The following is a 20194-nucleotide window of genomic DNA, read 5'->3' as shown; positions in this document are numbered from 1 at the left end:
AAGGATATTTACCTTTAGAAGTATAACCTTTATGTTATTTAATAAACTGATTAGAATCAAGACATTTTGAGCCTAAAAGAAAAATAAAAATTCTTTAGAATTAAAGCTCCTATGATTAAGACATTACCTTGCAAGAAAAATTGACCATGATGTTAACTCAAAACCAAGTACTTTCTTAAAATACTCATCTCTATATGCACTGTTCCGAGATTTTGGCCAACATCCACACCATGCTTTTATTTTTATTATGTCATTATGCATTCCAATCCATGAGTCACTTAACTGCTATAAATTTTGAATATTTTAATCGTGGTTTTCTATATTGATTTCCAAAATCTTTTTGTGCTGTCTACAAATCTCGTACAATGGGGATCTTCCTGCAGAGCTTCTGCAGCCACACGGCTGCTGTCCTTATTTAAGGAGTTCCTCTTCTATGAATGAGAAGCACATTATTCACTGTGGGACAGAGAGACTTAAATATGCAAAAGAACAAATAAAGACTCTGATAATTCATAGCACAATTTACTCTGCAATGAATTGTGCATAAAGTTATACTCAATTGAGGGATTCATACAAGTTACATTCTATTGAGAGAACTACACGATATATTTTAAAAAGTACAGCTGTGTAGCCTGCTTCTTGGAATTAGAACAAAGTGGAGTAATTTTGGATATGACTGAGCCTTTGCCTTATGGTGGAAGATGACTAACGTGAACAATCAGCCTTTGCTGTCATAAAGGTAAGTTCATCTCATTTGCTCTGCACTTCTGTAAGAGTTTTTTGAATTTACATACATGCATGTACTCGTATGTCTATTTCAACCGTTTCTCTATTTGTTTTAAATTTTATCTATTTTATGGTGTAATGTTGATTTTATCCGTTTCTGTCTTCTTATTTTGTATGTCGGACGACGTAAGTTTGTTTTAGCTATTTAAGAGCTTGCCAGAACAACCTTGAACCGCAGTACGCAATGGTGGTTTTAACTATTTCACTGTCCTCTTTGATGTTTTCTATATGTACCATTTTGTAACGGTGTTACACAGAAATTGACCGAGTCTTCGACCCCCAATGCAAAAATGTTGGTTTTAGCTGTTTCTCTGTCTACTTTTAAATGTTTTGTAGGTATCATGTTGTAATGGTGTTCAATCTATTTCAGGGATTGACTGAGACTTGGATTGCAGTACTCAGAGGTGGTTTTAATTGTTTTGCCACGCTCTTTTAACTATTTTGTATGTATGATGTCATAATGGTGGTTATTTTGATTCAGGGATTTATTCCGTCCTGCAGTACCCAATGACATTTTTTAGGTGTTTCGCCGTCTGCTTTTGTATATATTATGTGCATGATGTTGTAGTGGTGATTATGTTACTTCAGGGATTGGCTAAGTTCTGCTATACCCAAACGATGGTTTAAGATGTTTCACCGTCTGCTTTTGTATATATTGTATGTATAATGTTGAAATGGTGGTTATGTTGGTTCAGGGATTGACAAGGTTCTGCTCTACCCAAATGATGGTTTAAGGTGTTTCGCCTTTTGCTTTTGTATATATTGTTGTAATGGTGGTTATGTTGGTTCAGGGATTGACTAAGTTCTGCTGTACCCAAATGCTGGTTTAAACTGTTCGTCTTCTTTTATGTATTGTGAATGTACTATGTTGTAATAGAGTTTTAGGTATTTCATAGATTGGCTTAGCCTTGAACTGCAGTACCCATATTATGGTTATCATTTGTTTACTGTCTACTTTTATGCATTTTGCATGTGTGATGTTGTAATGGAATTTTAGCTGTTTAAGGGATTGAATGAACCTTAAACGGCAACTCAAATTATACCTTTGCTTTTGTTACTATTTGTTTTTAAGGTATTTTGCATGCATGATTTTACACTGGTCCACACTTGACTTGTGGTATAAAAATGCTTGCTTTAGCTGTTTTACTTTCTGCTTTATGTATAATGTATGTATTATGATGTAGTTGCATATAAGCTACTTCAGGGGTGGAATGGCCTTGGTACTCAAATGGCGGTTGTATCTGTTTTCTGCATCTTCCAGGTATCATGTTGTAGTGCTGTTTTTGCTATTTCAAAGAATGACAGCCCTCGATTGCAGTAGACAGATGGTGGCTCATCGTGTTTCACTTTTTGGGTTTATGTATTTTACATGTACCATGCGGTAAATGTGTTTTAATTATTTCACGGACCGAGTTTGTTTTCCACTTCACTTGACACTGCCTGCCTGTTTTAGTTATTTTTATGTATGATGTTAATGTTATAGAGGACGGCAAATTCTCTTCTTCTTTCCTTTGTTACGTTGACTATTTTGTGTAATCGGCCTGCTTTTTTCTTCATACCATTACCTTAATAAAGAGCCTTGTTGGTCTGGGATGGAAGATGGTTCATTTGACCAACGTGCCTAACTGTCATCAAGATGCTTTCATCTCATGTTATCCACGATTCTATAATTATAAGTAGTCTTCAATTTTCATTCAGATGTGGTGATATAGCTACTTTAATGACAACCTTTTTAGCCTGGGGTTATGATAAAAGATGATTCAGTTGATCAACTTGCTTCTCATACTTTCTGTTTTCCTTTTAGACTTAAAATTTTCAAGGTTCATGCATGTGTGGTGTTTTATCTATGTTAGGGAATAAAGAAGCATTAGCTTGTAGTTCACAAACAGCGTTTTATCTATTTTGCTGGTATAATGTTGTAAAATTAAGTGGGGTCAGAGTTGCCTTGTTCTTTTCTTTTAACGTGGATGACTTTGAGTTGCATAAACAAATTTTCTATATTTTGAAAGTAGTCTTCCTATTTTAGTGTCCAATAGCTTAATTTTGTTGAAGTTATTCAACAAGGAGTATCTGGATGTAATGCTCATCTCACGTACTTCGCATGTCTAAAATATTGTTAAAATTTCCTGTATGTACGATATTTTAGCTATTTCAGGAAATATCCATCTTTAGCTACAGTATGCAGATGGAAATTTTGAACTATTACATTCTCTGATATTATATATTTTACATGTATGTTGTCACACCAGATTGTATGGGAATTTTCATGGATTAATGACGTTTTTTCTATCAGCGGATTTTAAACTTTATTTGTGGTATCTAAATAAAATGGTGGGTTTAGCTATTCTAATGTGTATTTTCATGTATTTTGCTGTTGCATGTATGACATGGTGATATTGGTTAGGATGGGAATCTTCACCAAATAATGATGTTCTAACCATTGAAGGAATGGCCTACCCTTAGACTATCCTGTGCCAAAACGCTGATTTAGAGTATCTCACTGACCAATATTATGTATATTGTGTATATGATGTTATAATGTGAGATAGGGTGGAAGCTGCATTTGTTTTTCCACTACTTGTATTGAAAACTTCCGCTAATCAGCCTTGCCTTTCTATATTCATTTCCTAATTTTCTTAAAGATTTGTTGTAAGTGGTATTCCAACTGTAATTCTAGTCTCAATATTTTGTATTTTATAATAATCTTAAATTTTCAAGCATTTAAGATGTTTTAGCATTGGATTCCAGTGCCCAAATGGTGTTTTAGCTATTCATTGTCTACTCTAACATTTGACAAGTATGTTGTATTGATGTAATATTAGGTGGGTTGAGGGTTGCCCTTTTCTTCCTGTTTTTCATTCGATTATTTTGGTAACCGGCCTTCTTTTCCTATACCCATTAGCTGAATTCTCTCCTGGCTGCACTGCAAGTGATTACTGTACCCGTTAACTTAATTCCCCCCTAGCTGCGCTGCAAGTGATTACTTTACATTCTTGAAATACTACTGAATTTTTCATGCATGTATGATTTTTTAGCTATTTTATTTGTTGACTGGGCCCTGGACTGCAATGCCCAAATTTTAGTTTTAGATATACTATAGTTTCCTATATTCTTCCCGTCTACGTGTGGAAAATAATTATGAGTAGCATTGACAATTTTGGGTAATGTGACCTTACTTTGGGTAATGTGACCTTACTTGATTTTTTTAAGGTCTCTTGCAAGTGGCATCCAAAAGTAATGATCATCTAATGCGTTTTACATTTTCAAGTCTTGATTTTCATGCACGCATTGTATTTTTTATCAAAGAGTTACTTAGCTATGGTAGTAGTACCCAAATATTAGTTAATTCTTTCACTATCTGCTTCTAATGTGTATTCCAAGTATGATGTTTCAATCTTAGATAGTTTGGAAGACAGTTTTGTTTCCCTCATATTGCATTGACTATTGCTTTTCTATATACATTACCCTATCTTTTTTGAACGTTTTCTGCAAGGGGCATTCAAATTTGTATTTCTACAATAATTAAGAATTTACACGCATGTACACCATTTTAGATATTTTTGGGAATTACTATGTCTTGTACTGCAATGTCCAAATGGCTTGCTTAAGCTATTATGTTGTCTGCTTTCATTCATCCTACATGCATAATGTTATAATATCAGACAAGAAGGGAATTCTCATGCACATATGATGTTTTACATTTTAGGCTTTTATCTGTTCCAAGGATTAACTGAGCCTTAGGACAACAATGTTAAAACAATCGTTTTAACTTTCTCAATGTTCACTTTTATGCATCGTGCATGTATAATGTAAAATTAGGTAGCATAGAAGCTGCCTGTGTTCTTTCACTTTTCATTTAAAGTCTGTCTTTTCTGAAATCCATTAGCTTAATTTCTTGAAGGTGTGGGCTGTAAGTGAAATCCAAATGTAGTGCTTGAGAACAATATATTACAACTGTGTATACCCCATTGGCCTGTAACAAAGACGAGGAATTTAGCGAGTGACTGAAGCTTGGATGACGATGGAAGTTTCATTTGAACAACCGGACTTAACTGTCATAAAGGTAAGGCTCATCTCCTATGCTTTGGATTTTTGTCTTGATTTTTTATGCATTTATGGTGATTTAACAAATTGAGAGTGTTAATTAGAGTTGGATTGTAGTGCTTATGAGATATAATGTTAAGACATAATGTTACACTCTGTACACAAGCATTTATTGCTTATGTTAGTGATCTAATAACACCACAATAATTATGTCTAAAAAATAACTTAGAATTGAGTTACAACCACATTGTACCTTTCCCCATCGAATAATAAATCCAAGCCATACTCATTGAAGTGTTTCCATCCAATTCTCCTTAAAAACTCTGTGCATTCATTCTTCTAATACATAGTATTACAGCAAGGAAGCCTATGGAGGGGGTACATCGATTGAGAAAAAATCATGAAGAAAGGAGAATCACTGTCAAAAAAGATCTGTCCAATCACACCATCGAATTGCTTTCCAAAGAGAAAATCACCATCAAAAGGAGAAGAAATCTGCTGCCAAAGTCTGTCAAAAGCATTGTCCAGGGAGACAAATTGTGTTATGGATGAACAATAAACAGTACCATACAGATTGAGATGAACAATACAATATGGCACAATACAGATGAATAGTGATTGAGTACATTTTTCAAAAAAGATTTTAAAATTTGTTTTGCCGCTTTTCATTGGCCAAAGGCCAACTGTAATTTGTTGTTAAGGGTGATCGGTTTTCAGTCAAAGGCTGATTGAAGGAAAAACGGCTACTATTGTGGTGTGAAGGAGTGATTTTCACAAATGCATGGCTATAGAGTTTTTCTTTTAAATTGCAATTATTTTCTGCAAACATATAAATTATGTACTTTTTTTGTGAGAAGTCTGCATTGGCCTGGAATAATTTTGATTTGGAAGTTTTCTTGTAAACCTAGACCGCATATACAGAATCTTGGGTTTTTTGAAGCCCAAAAATTGATAGGCCAAAACTTTAATGTTTGGAATCACAAAATACTTTACATTGCTAATTATAGGCATTGTGATAGAATAATCCTAAAAGTGGCAACCGGAATGGCTTCAAATCTTGTAGGTTTTGATAAGGATCATAGAGAAGCCTTATTAAAGTCATTTGTGTCTGATGACTCAATCCCAAAAGTTTGGAATGCCACTTCTGTTGGTGACCTTTTCGGAGTCTGTAAAAACAAATATGAAACTTCTGAAATGCTCGTCCTGCATTTAAAAAAACTGATGTTTTTCATAAAATTGGGTGAGAGTGGATCATTGTTAGAGCATCTAATTAGGACGGATTTCCCAAGAGATTAACTCTTTCTTGTCAATGAACTAGTTTATGAAGAAGATTCTTTAATTATCAATAGTTTGTGACCAAAGTTTGAAACTTCTGCCAATAGGATTTCTTACAAGCTTTCAGACTTTCACCTTTGAGAAAGTTGATTTTTGTCGCAAAACAAATAGAGACAAATGCTTGTCATTGAGTCAATTTCTAGACAACCTGAGAGTGCACTTGCTGCATAGTATCAGGGCAAAGACAAAAAAGATTAACTTACAATTCACAATCCAAAGACAAAGTGCAGTATTTTTATTCTTGTAAGTTTGGGTGTATCAAAAATTAATGCTGGAAGTGACAATAAAATCTATCCCATAGGAAGCGTAGTCTCTAGCTAATGTGCTAGTTAAGGCAGAGCAAGATTTTGGGGTGAATGTGTCCACTTTTATGTCATCTTACTGTATCTAAGATTTTAAACCTTTCTTTAATGTTTCCTATATGTGTAAAGAAAGTACAAGTTCACCTTTCCTTAGAAAGCAAGGAAGATAGTTTGGTCTCATTTACGATGTATACTGGCTAATTTAACATTCATTTCTTAGACAACATACTGCATATGGAATTCAAATAAGTGAACATCGACAAACTATGCTACTCTTTGAGACTTATGCTATTCATTGCCTTAGTCAATCTTCAATTTCTTTAAAATAGCAAATATTTGGTGTGCATTTAGAGGCTATTGCTTGGAACAAGATTGTCTGGTTAGTACCCTCGGTTATTGGAAATTGTTGTCAACTTTCTCCTTAGCTCTACACACTCTCATTTCCTTCAGCATTGTTGGAAGACACTTTATATAGTAGAAATTTGTAGTTTGCCTCAATTAAATGCCTATTTAGTATTCTTTTACCTCCACTTGCAGTCTATGGGAAATATTGGACATCTACTGGCCTATGCATAGAGAATGCTAGTAAAATAAATACTTCAAAGATTTCCTACAAGGTTTCTACAAGTGTGTGAATGCAATGGTGAGAGAAGTAAGGGTTATGGAAATTTTTAAGGATCTCAAGGGAACGTTTTGTAAATAAAAATGAGGCTATAGGTTTGTGACTGAGTAAATTGGGTGGTAGTTGTTGAGACATGGACCAGCTAGGACTTGAACCTAGGACCTTCCATACGCTGCTGGAATGCTCTACCATTGAGCTACTAGCCCCTCTTGGACAAGTCCATCGTCGGCCGAGTGTGGCTTATTTCCAACACCAACACCCCCCCTTAAGCCACACCTCTCGTTTGCTTGGGGCTCCTAGCTTGGACCTAGCTTTGATACCATGTTGAGACATGGACCAACTAGGACTCGAACCTAGGACCTTCCATACACTGCTAGAGTGCTCTACCACTGAGCTACTGGCCCCTCTTGGACCAGTCCATCACCGGTCCAAGTGTGGCTTATTTCCAACACCAACAGTAGTAAGCGAGTAATGGAAGCTATGGAAGAAATTAGTAGAGGCTCGATAATGGAGGAAAAAGAAGCTTCAGAAAACACACATAAGAGTAATATCTTTTTTAAAAATAAATTTCAATTAGAGTTTTTAGAAATCCCAAGATTAAAAGGATTCAAAATTGCTTATTCAAGAAGTTGACATGAATGGTAGTTGTCAAAAAATGCCAACAAGTCAGCTTTTAGTTGTTTTAAAATGAACATTCCATCATGCACATATGCTACTATGATCACTATCATGACCAGGTGAGTACTGCAATTGCATCAGCATCTAGGTTGACAAAGAATTTAGAAAGTTTGGGAAATACTCAAAAATAGCAAGGTTACTAGGAGACAGGGGTACTTGGAGACTAGTACGACTAATTTTCAAAAATAGGAGGTGGGGGTACTTGGAGGCACCAATTTTTTTAATAAATAATATTTAATAATTTCCAAAACATATCGTGATAGAGAACTTTGAAAATAAGAAAAGTGGTAAAGTTTAACATTAAATTTAAAATTGAACAAAAATTGAAATTAAAATTGCTTATATTGCTGATACCATAGCCAGTCTAAATTGTTTAGTGAAAGTAAGGTAATATAGATGTTGAGCACACTCAATATTGTTGGCTAAATAGTAAAGGCAATTTCTCTTTAGTCTTGTTGGTTGAAAATTTTGTACACTTGGGGAAATATACAAAATTGTGGTTTCAACCACAGCATGTGAGTAAAACTCTCCTAATTAAGGGAAGGCTCCCCCTATCTAACTACAACTTTGAAAATAAAATGGGATGGGACAACAATCTTTCTTCTTTTTTCAAGAAAGACAATATCCTTTTCTCTTCACAAAAAAGGATAGCGATTTGATATAAACAGCAGTAACCACTTTCAAAATGAAATGAGAGAAAGGAAATGAAGTTTCCTGAAAATGCAAAGACTTCCGTCACTTCCTTCGTGACGAGACAGCAATATCAAGCTCAAAGACTTGATTATATGAAGTCCTATCTACCCTTTTCTATACTAGTGCTATCAAGAACAAATTATAACAGCTCAAAGACTGGAATATCTTATTCTTTTCTACTTAAAACAATGGGAAGTAGTATAAGCTCAAAGACTCACAGCTATTTCTCACAAAATCTGCTCCTAAATTCTCCTAAGAACAAATGAAAGCACAAAGACTTACAACTTCTCTCAACAGAATATTTATTTTAATCTATATTAACCTCAAATACTTGCAACACAAAGACTGCAAATCAAATGTGATTAAGCTCTTTAAGAAACACTTGCAAGAAAGTTAATATAGAACACAAACTCAAGTATGTAGCACAAAGACTCAAAGCTTGAGCAGTTTCCTTCTATTCCTTTCAATTCTTGAATTTACACATGAAAGCTCAAAGACTTCTTTGCTGTAAATTTGGTAGAGTTTTTGCTTGCTTTCCAAAAGATAAAGATTACAATAGACCCCCTCAAGTATTTATAGAAGAGGAGCCTTGAGAAAAAGGTGGGAGGATTCTAACTAACTTGAGAAAATCTCTCAACCACCAAGACTTATTCAATAACTAACTAAGACTTCAATAACTAACAAAGACTTATTCCAACTACAGTCCTAATTGAACACAACTTGTAGTTGCCTTACATGTAATTACAAAAGTGCAAGTAATGAGTTAACTTGCATTTTACAAAAAGATTTTTACATGTAACTTGTCAAAAGGAAAACTACAACTAAAGATTACAAAAGTGGAAAAAATACAACCAAGTGTTGAAAAACACTTAAGTTGCAGCATGTGAAGACATGAATCCTTCAAACTTCTGATTGATCATTTGTAGTTCCTCGGGATCCGGTTCATGGGTGTTCTTGGCAACAACCATGGTCTTCACAATGGTATCATGACATGAGGCAGAGCTGTTTTTATCCAGGATGGATTGGATTTCATGCAAAAAGATGTGGTGTTTCATCAACATTTGAATTGAAGCGACCGAGAATTGTTCGCTCCTCCATTCATTATGTATCCTCTTATGTAAATCAGCAAGAACTTCTTCTTCTGGAATTAGCTCTCCATCCTGACTTAATATGTTGCAAGAGGCCTTTTCACAATGAGAGACAATATCTCGAAAAACTTCACCCCGGAATCTCATCGCATCACCAATCTCCTCAATGAGGGATTTAAGAACAAGGGCCTTGTTTTCCAGAAGCTCTTCAAATTCCAAGTACATGACCCTGGAAGTGATGATGGCATGCTCCTGTAGAACACTCAACTGTTGTTGGGGCATGCTACGCTAGATTGTCAAACTATCTTCAACACTTTCCAGATTCTTTTTGAAAGTATCAGAAGTTTGATTCAATTTCTCTTCAACGGTTCCAACTTAGACATCATCTGAAAAATGTCTTTCATCACTTGTGCACATAGATCATGAAGCTGATCAACCCAGGAATCCAATGCTTGTACCTTCTGAGCAGCCCTTTCCACTCCATGAATTGATTCTTGGGAACCTGAAGAACCTATGGAGTTACTCCCTTCAGCAGCAGGTTTTGTGATTTTATGAACAACTGCCTTAAGTTGTTGGTTTTCCTCTTCTAGCTTATCTTTCTTTGCTAGAAGTTCATCACACCGCTGTACCAGTGAAGCTACAAAAAACTGAGCATCATGTTTAATCACTTAATGCATTTGCTTACTCAATTCTATCCTTGTAACCTTGTAATCAGCAGCTGACTTTTTTTCAAGTGGCTTATCTACAATGGGTTCAACAATTTTAGCTACCTTTATCTTGTTACTGTCAACAGTTACTCTGGAGATAGTCTTGGCCTTCTTAGCAACCTTGGATCTAGACTGTTTTAGTTGTCGATAATCAAAGGCATCAGGTGAGATTTCTTACTTCTTCCTTTTTGGAGTAAAAGAACTAAGCCATGGAGGTAAAGTCATCAACTCCCCTTCAGTAGCAACTGTAGACAAAGGAGAAGCAGTTTCTATTCGAATAACCATGGTCATCCTGGGAGGAATATTTGTTTGGACAGCGACCACGGTTTGCTCAGTTACCAATGGGCATGAAGATTGCCTCATGAATTCTTCAAAACCAGAAGTAGAGGTATCAATTTCTGACAGCTAGATACAAGCAGGAGTATCCTCAGGAACTTCCCACACACTCTCTTGTTGATGATTAGGAGATGGCTTGTATGCCAAAATAGGAATGGCATTCTGAGGAGATTCATCCACAAGCAAATCAGGAGGAGAAAGGGGCGTCTCAATGGAAACTAGGGGAATGATCTCATGAGGCGAGTCTGAAACTGGAGACTTAGAAGCATCATTAGATTGTTGCCCTTCTTTTGGATTATCTAGATCGACCACCTGAACATGAAATCATGATTTTTCATTCCCACGAACTATCGTCTCCTCAGGAGGAAGCACTACTGCCCGACTAACTCGCAATTTGATCCTTGTGCCCGAAGATGATGCACCTTGTTGTCAACCTGAATCTCAGACTTACGTCCAAGAGGCCCCATAGAATCATCTTCTATTCCAATCTTGATTTTTATGAGTCCAACAGCATTATTTTTCAGCCAAGCGTTGGTGTTAGCCAAGATAGGCTGAAATCTTTCAAGAATGGATATGCACTCTTTGTGTGACCATTGGATCAAAGGAAGTGGAGCTTCCTCAACCCTTCATGAAATATATTCAGGATCAAGTACGTGCCCATCATCAATCATCCCTTGTGGAATGTCCACCAGGTTCAAATCAACAACCTACTCAACAATGAGCCTGCAGTAATCCATCTTCAGAACTTCGACCTTTGTGCGGAGATCTACCCAGATATCCTCAATGCGATGCACATGCACAAAGGAATTTTTGATCTTCTCCTTCATACCCCTATAATCAAAATCAGCTCTAGGTTTAAACCTTTTGAGCTTAATTTCTTGCATTTTAGTCTCCATGGCCTTAGCTTTAACGGATGTGACGAGAATACCGGCCAATTTTTAATGGGTTTGTTGTAGAGATTCCCATTCCAACCTTGTGTCTAGCAGACTGATGAGTGTGGACAGCCATGATCTGTCTTCCCAACTCCATAAGAATGATCCTATCAGTTGGGTATCTAGGAAGCATATATGGCTGACCACTATAGCATCCGATTCTCATATAGGTGAAGGTGGGGAACTGTAGAAACAAGCATCCATACTCGCTCACCCTTTCCCATGCCTCATCTGATACCCTTTTGTTCCTTAGATTTCTGTCAAACTGACACATGAAGTAACTGAAGAACGCATCTTGGACTCTTCTGAAATGCAATTTGTTGGGTCTCAAAGGCAACTGATCATAATATTCCCAAACTGATATAAGCGAGCGATCACCCTTGGTAGAAAGACTTGGAAAGTGTCTAAGTGATGCTGCCAAGTACACCAAGTATGAATTCATATAGAAAGTCGTGGTGGAAGGGACTGCTGCAAGTTGTTCACAGAAGGCATCGCTAATGACTTCTCCCCATGATATATGATGGGACTGCCTTATGAACATGATGAACTGGTACATCCAGGGCTCAAAAACATTAGAGTGTTCAAGGCCCATTATCTTGCTGAGGAGGGTTATGATGTCTCCTATTTCCCATTTGAAGTCACAACGGTACAACTTAGCCCACCTTGAGAAGGCAGCTCGTGGCTCATGAATCCATTTGTTGATATGTCTTTTACAATCTTTTTCCCTTTTTACATATACTCAGTTGCACTCTCTTTGGAGATTTCCATGTAAACAGGTGTGGGAGGTATTCTGAAGACCTTCTCAATTGTGTCTGCATCAAGGCGGATTATTGCTTCACCATCATCATTTTTGATGATTCTCCTTTCCTTGTCAAAGTGATGGACACAAGCGAGGACAAATTCAGGTTCTAGGGCAGCCACCGGGAAAGAAGATGCATGATGGATATGGCTGTCCAACAACCGCTGCATATTGTTATCTTGTGGATCCTCAACCCTTTTGACAAACTTTGGCATATCCACATGCCCTATCTCTGTATCTCTGATATGATCCAAAGGAGAGGAAACTTGGGAAGGCGCAACTTCATTTTGGTACTTGTCATATTTGTACTTCATCTTTTTTGGAATTGGAGATGACGGCAAATCTGACATTGATGGACAACCTGGAATACTATGATGAAGACTTACAAGCCTTAAGGCAACATCATAGTCAGGTGCAAATAACATTTTTCCTTCTTCAAATGGGAAAAACTTCGACTCTTGAACTTCACGATTTTGTGAGAGAAAGGGGAAATAAATGGAAATGGGGGGCACCTTGACTTTGACCAATTTCGGATCTTGGAGAAATTTTCGCAAGTATACAAGTTGGGAAGGGCATACATGCAATCGGATTTTTAAAACCCGAATGCAAGTACACTTGTAAATTTGCAAATGGAGAAATGAATGAAAAATGAGAATTAGACTTGCAAAAAATGACGAAAATGGAAAGTACGGATATGGGTGACATGAATGGATAAAAATGGGAAAATCTAGGAATGTCATTTTCATGAAAATGGGAAGAACTTTTCAGCATGTAATCCGGTTCTTAAAACCTGATTTTGAAAGGGAGGGTATTTCACATCTTTTCAACTTGGAATTTTAACAAAAAATGGTTAAATTCTTTAACCGTTAGGGAAGAACAAAGATTTCCAGCCAACTTGTAATCGGGATTGAAAATCCCGAATTCAAGTAAAGAGGGAAAATGGAGAAGAACAATGTAATTCAAAAATTGCATATCAAGGGGAAAATCTCTCTCACAAAACCGATTTTTGGGGGAAAAACAACATATTTACAAATTTACAACTAGAAAGGAAAACTAAGAAAACAAGAAAATAAGAAAAAGAAAGGAAAGAAAAGAAAACATACCTTGCATAAAACTGAAAATGTCTCTCCAAAAGATGCAACAATCTTAGAATGAAGAAGACAATCCAATAAATAGAGACATTCCACAATGCAAACCCTTTCCACGTTTTTGCAAAAACGCCTTTTGTAAAAAAATGTGGTAGCAAATCCAAAAGAAATGGTGTGAAAAGGGAATGAATCTTCTTCTAACCTCAACGCCCTAGCATAAGATGCAAAAACGACTTGGGAGATTGCTGATTCGTGGCACCCTTGGGGAGAAAAACGTGGTTTTTGGCAAAAACGTGTTTGCATTTTGACACCAAGAAACCAGCAATAAATCAAACTCCCAAAACCCTAGAATGGCATGAAAGATGTTTGAAAATGCACAAGAATAGGGAAGAATCCCAAATGCCTTCTTCCTCCAAAAATTCCTCCACAAAATCTTGCTTGAAATCCTCAAAACCGTTTTTTCCTTGCAATCAGGTTTTTGGAAAAGAAGTGCAAGTTCAATTTTGCTTGCACTTGTGAAAATCGGGTTTTTGGAAACAAATAACAAGTTTAAAATTTCACCTTTTCAACTATAAGGCAAAAATCGAGACTTTTAGACCAAATAGCAAGTTTAAAACGTCAAAAATGCACTTTATAGGCAAAATCGAGTGTTTTAGACCAAATAGCAAGTTTTAAATGTCACTTTTCTCAATTCAAGGCAAAATCAGGTTTTGGAGAGAGATGTGCAAGTTTAAAATCACTTGTAAAGGGAAAATAAAATCCCTACAACAAGTTATAATTCAGTTGCACACATGTAATAGAGGTTTAAAATCCCTATTACATGTAAAAACCATTAAAGTATGGATTTTAGAAAAGAACTACAAGTTTACTTGTAACTTAACCAAAAAAATACCTATTTTAACTGAAAAAGTCAAAAAACAACAAAAACAACAAAGGGGAAATGAAAAACAAATTACAAGTTTTTATTTTCCAATAAAGTGCACATGTAATAAGCTAAAAATTTCCCTACAAAGGCCAAAACAATGGAAATCATTAAAACTTGCAGTTCAAGGAAAATTCTCCACCTGCAATCAGGGAGAAAAAACCCGAAATTGAAGGAAAGACATAGCAAACGAATCCAAAATGCGATTAAATTCGAAGCGTAGTTTGAGGATGGACTGAGGATTAAGTCAGTCCAAGGATTAGTCTAAATTCTGCCTCGGGAAGCGTTCCATAGAGTAAAATTTTCATTTTTTCACAAAAAATTTATGTAATGGTCCTTCATTTTTGAAAACAAAAAATGAGGAGAACAAGTCTATTACAATGATAAGAAATCAGTCTTCTCAAAAAGTCTACACTGTCAATAGATTCAATCATCATAACCTAAGTCACCAGGTTCGACCGAATTTGAACCTTGAAGTTCGAAATTCGGCAGACTTGAAAAACTATGCAAAAAATCGATTAAATTTGAAAAAAAAATTAGGGTTTGTGATAAAGTGTTTTTTATTTTTTTGGGTTTGCGTTTTAGGGTTTTGTCACAGATTTTATAAAAGGGCGGCCACAGGAGTTGCAATCACACCCACGCGAGTTGCTAACGGAGCCCACTTTGCCCGACCGCCACGCGAGTTGCCAAAGGAGCCTTGTCTTCCCGGCCGTAGGAGTTGCTCGGTCGCCACCAGTTGGCGACGCCACCACCAGTCCGCGACGCCACCAGCTCGCATCGCCACCAGTCCGCGATGCCACTTGCAGTCCGCGACGCCACCAGCTCGCGTCGCCACCAGTCTGCGACGCCACCGGCAAGCATCAACACGTCCGCGACCAGTCCGCGACCCGCACAGGTAAGCCGCCATTTTTTTTAAGTTTATTATTTTTTTTTTTGTTTATAATGTTAATGTTTAAAAATTTATGATTTTATATTAATAGTTTGTAATATTATATTATATATTTTTATATTTTTTTAATTTTTTTTAGGTTTAATATTTTTATAATCAATTTAATAATGTTTATTATAAATTTTATTATTATTTATTTAATAATGTTGTTTATTTAATATTTTTTTAGGTTTATTATTTATTTATAATGTTGTTTATTAAATGTTTATAAATTTATAATGTTGTTTATTTAATATTTTTTTAGGTTAATTAATAGTTTATACTTTATAATGTTTATTTATAAATTTATAATGTTTATTTTTTATAATGTTGTTTAATATTATTATTATATAATTTATAATTTTATATTAATGGTTTTTTATTATATTGATTAATATTATATATTTTTAAAAGGTTGAAATAAAAGTAGTGTGTTTTCTAATTTTTCTTTCCAAACATGCAAGTTTTCATTTAATGGCTCCTCCCAAATCAACTTCTGAGGCATGGAAGCATGTGACCCGAAATGGAACTCACATCAAATGTAACATATGTTAGGCAAATATTATTGGAACTTTAACAAGGCTTAGGGACCATTTCCTTGCTAATACAGGGGGTCCAGGTGGAGGTGTTCAAGCATGCATAGGTGCGACTCCAAAACTTAAAGCTATTCTAGAGAAAGAGTTGGCTACTTCAACGGTAGGCAAAATGAAGAAGGCACAAAAGAAACAGAGAATTGAAGGAGATATATCTAGATTCACATCTGCCATGTCTTCCTCTTCTGTGCAATCCGAAGTGGCGAGTGTACCAAAACAGAGTGGAACACTGAACAACTTTTGGAAACCAGTAGAGAAACAACAGGTGGATGATGCAGTTACTGATTTGTTTTACACAAGTGCTATTCCATTCAATGTTGCGAGAAATCCTCATTTCCGTAATGTAGTTTAGAAAATTGCAGAGTTTGGCAAAGGGTACACACCCCCAGGTTCAAAGGCTATCAGGACAACTCTTTTGCAGAGGTCAAAAGATAGAGTGACTGAAAAATTAGCTGATGTCAAAGCCACTTGGAAGGAAACAGGTTGCACTATATTGAGTGATGGATGGTCAGATATGTGTCAAAGGCCATTGATTAATGTTTTGGTGTCTTGTCCTGAAGGTGTTATGTTTTTGAAAGTCATTGACACCATGAACCACAAAAAAACTTCAGAGTATATTTTTCAAATATTAGAGGAAGCCATTCTTGAAGTAGGGATGGAAAATGTGGTTCAAGTGGTAACTAATAGTGCAGCAAATTGTGTGGGAGCTGGGAGGCTGATTGTAGAGAAGTACCCACAGATATATTGGAGCCCATGTGCAGCCCATTGTCTCGATTTGTTGCTTCATGACTTGGCTAAATTCCCATGGGTAAATGAAGCTATTCATAGAGGGAGAGCAATTGCAAATTTCATACGGAATCATCGTCTCACATTGAGTATTTATAGGCAGCATGCATCAAAGGAATTGTTGAGGCCTTGTGAAACAAGATTTGCTTCATATTATATCACTTTGAAAAGAGTGGTTGAAGAAAAAGCAGCTTTGAGGTCTATTATATGTTCCAATCAGTGGGAAAGTTCAGTGCTTTCTAAAGGCCCCAAGTGGAAGAACATAGAGCAAATCATCCTAAACAGCAATTTCTGGGAAAGTGCAACAAAAGTTTTGCTTGTATGTGAACCAATTGTTGACGTGCTTCGTATGGTTGATGGTGACACTCCTTGCCTTGGCATGCTTTATGAAAGCATGGACCGGTGTAAGGAATCTATTCAAAAAGCACTAAATAATGAAGAAGCAGAATATATGCAGATATGGGAGACAGTTGATTGCAGATGGAAAATGATGCACACACCTTTACATGCAGCAGCTTGCTTTTTGGAGCCTAAGTTGTTTTCTATTGATAGAAGGGGTGATAATGAAATCATGGCAGGGCTTTACCAAGCCATTAGCAAGTATGTACCAAATCCAGAAATTGCAGCACTAATCAGAGATCAAAGTTGGCAATACAAGAGAGGAGAAGGGATGTTTGGAGGGGCAGAAGCCAAATATGACTCGCCACGTATGCTTGGATATAGATGGTGGATCTCTTATGGATCATCAGCTCCTGAACTGCAAGAGTTTGCTATTTGAATTTTGAGTCAGGGAGCAAGTTCATCAGCTTGTGAGAGGAACTGGAGTTGCTTTGACCACATCCATTCCAAAAAGAGGAACAAATTGCTGACTGGAAAGTTGGGAGATCTTGTCTATGTTCGCAGCAATTTGAAATTGCTGATGAACAAATCAGCAAAGAACACTTCTTTACAACAAACTCTTGAAGGCATAGCAATGCCAGATGCAGATGAGCTTGACTTTGCAGATGATGAACTGAGTAGTGATACAGATGATGATGATTTGGCATCCCAGCCAAGTGCTCTTGATGACTTAGAGTTATTTTAAAGTTCTAAAGTTTTTGACTGTTATTGTACCTTTTTGACAAAAGAACATCTTTGCAATAGTGAAAGCATATGTTTCCTACGGTTTATATTTTATAAATGTGTCATCTTTTTGTAATGATTTCAAATCTATTTATCAATGTTAAACTATTTACGCAAATTTATAGATATATTACATATATTTATTAAAAAAAAATTTTAAAATTACATATGGCGAATTTAATTCGAATTTTTTTCGCATCGAACTTCATTCGAATTTCAAAGCTGTCGAACTTCGAATTCGAATTCGAACCTGGTGACTTAGATTATAACTTTGCATGGATTTTTGTCTTCCTGTGAAACAGTTTCCTTATTAGTCATTTCCCTACGACTTTGCTTTGCTGCAAGCTTATCTTATTTGTCTGCTTTATTTTTTTTGCCTTTTTACTGCATTTTGCCCTAAGTTTTCTAGGAGATGTCAATTTTTGGTTGGGAGACTTCAGAGACGGCAACCAAAAGAACCTTATGCATCAAGAAGTTTCCGGAGAAGTATCCAGTACCGGAGACGTGTCTCCATACGTCTTTGGTACTGGATACTTCTCCAGGGTTAGGAGATGGGTCTACTAATAACTATGAAAAATAGAAATTCGGAATGTTGGTGTTACTTGGCATCCTAACAATCGATTGAGAGGTTAGGGAATTGGCTTAAATGAATTTTAAAACATGCTATGGTTGTAGACACTAAAATGAGTGCATAACATAATAGAATTGCAAAGTAGCTAATTTTCAACTCTTCATTTTGCATACACTTTAGTGGGCTTATGATGCTATCTGATATCATACACTAAAGTAAAATTGCATAAGTAATAATTGAAAATTTGAGGATGCTAGAATTGAAGGGTCATTGTTTACAAATGAGACTTTACATCTCATTCATGCAAGTTCCTATTGTCTATTTTAGAAATCATCAACAATCCTTGGAATGAGATATTTTTTGTTGTTGGTTTATGACTTTTGATGGAAAATATGTCTATAATTTTTAAAGAAAAAGTTTGATTTCTTTGGAACCTTTTTTAAGTTCAAAACATTGGTTGAAAATTAAAGAGGTAGGTAGATCAACACCCTAAGATTTGATAATGGGGTGTCATCACTTCCAAGTAGTTTCAATACTATGAAAAGAAATCTATTTAGAGATAGTTTGTAGTCCCATACACCTCTTAGCAAAATTGGGTGGTTGAAAGGAGAAACAGAACTATTATGGAGATGCTAAATGCATGATGCATAGTAGAAATGTGTTGCAAAAACATTGGGGAGAAGTAGTGAAATATCCCCTGTAGTAGATTGACTGAAGATGCAAGGAATATTTGCTAACAAATGACTGTCCAACTGCATGTTATGCGGTTTGTCTATTTTGCATGTTATGTTGTTTTCTGTCTCAGAATTTTCAGACTTGCGTAGGAGTTGTCAACCACATATTTCCCATTAATGAATAACCACAAATGACTTCTAATGATAGAATGATTGCCTAGGATGGTTATGCAACTAGTTTATAAGCCATTACATTCATTTAGACATAAAAACATATACCTACAGCTAGCTGTCGTTACATTAAATATTTGCCATGAAATCTTCAGACATTCATACAATTGAAATGAAACCTTGTTTCTCCTTTATTTCAAAGATAATGATCAAATAGCATCATACAATATCACCACTAATGACCAAGCTCTTAGCATACATTACTCAGTAATTCTGAAGACAATGGACAGCCATGGACATTAAACAAATATCTGAAAAGTACATGAAGTGATGCCAAAGAACCTGATTTGGAAATGCCTAGCTTGATAGTTTGAAGAATCAATCAATATCCGAGTTGTTGAGCCTCCACCAATACCAAATCGAATGGTTCTTCAAAATCGCCCCTGCTGCTAATGGAGTTCTGAAAATAAATAAAGATCAGCTGCTAAATCTTTTCTTTGTCTCCTAACATGATCGCCTCATCCCCTCAAGTGTGGTGCTATCCTCCTTGATGAGATTCGTTGCCAAAATGGAAGACTATGAGCAAATTCGTAGGGAATGGAGGTCTGATACGATTTTGTCTTCAGACCTGATTTGTCACTGATTTCTCCTTAAATACTCCTTCAAAATACTCCCAAAGGCATCACCCTTCATCACCAATACTATTGCTGTCATCCAAGGAATGTTATGATGCCTTAATGATGAAATAAAAACAAAATCGTGGGTTGGTGGGTGAAGCCCGATTTGAATCAGACCTGCAAATTTGATCAGCTTCACCTAATTTTCACCTTAAATGATCTTCAATAAAATCGCCTACCTTCTTCAATGGAAATCGATGCATTTAGGACATCTAATATGATAATCTAAAAACACCATGAACCCCAACCACCATGAAAATGCAACAAACTCAATAGCCACAATATGGGAGACTGAATTATCTCCCACTCTCAGCTGCAACCCCTCGGAAAATCTTTCACC

General features: G+C 36.1%; 1 protein-coding gene across 1 annotated transcript in view; it reads left to right on the top strand.

Annotated features, from left to right (window-relative positions):
* Positions 1–235: 235 nt before the first annotated feature.
* LOC131078566 (protein NRT1/ PTR FAMILY 8.1) overlaps positions 236–20194 on the top strand; it is a 41317-nt gene continuing 21358 nt past the window's right edge. The window contains exons 1-2 of the mRNA XM_058016299.2: positions 236–739; positions 4688–4849. Coding sequence (XP_057872282.2) covers positions 4802–4849 — 48 coding nt within the window. The 5' untranslated portion in view covers positions 236–739; positions 4688–4801. The remainder of the gene's footprint in view (positions 740–4687; positions 4850–20194) is intronic.

The sequence above is a fragment of the Cryptomeria japonica genome, chromosome 8 (genome assembly GCF_030272615.1).
Source record: "Cryptomeria japonica chromosome 8, Sugi_1.0, whole genome shotgun sequence".
Taxonomy (NCBI): Eukaryota; Viridiplantae; Streptophyta; class Pinopsida; order Cupressales; family Cupressaceae; genus Cryptomeria; species Cryptomeria japonica.
Note: the sequence above shows the minus strand (reverse complement) of the source record. Positions and strands in the feature narration are given on the sequence as shown.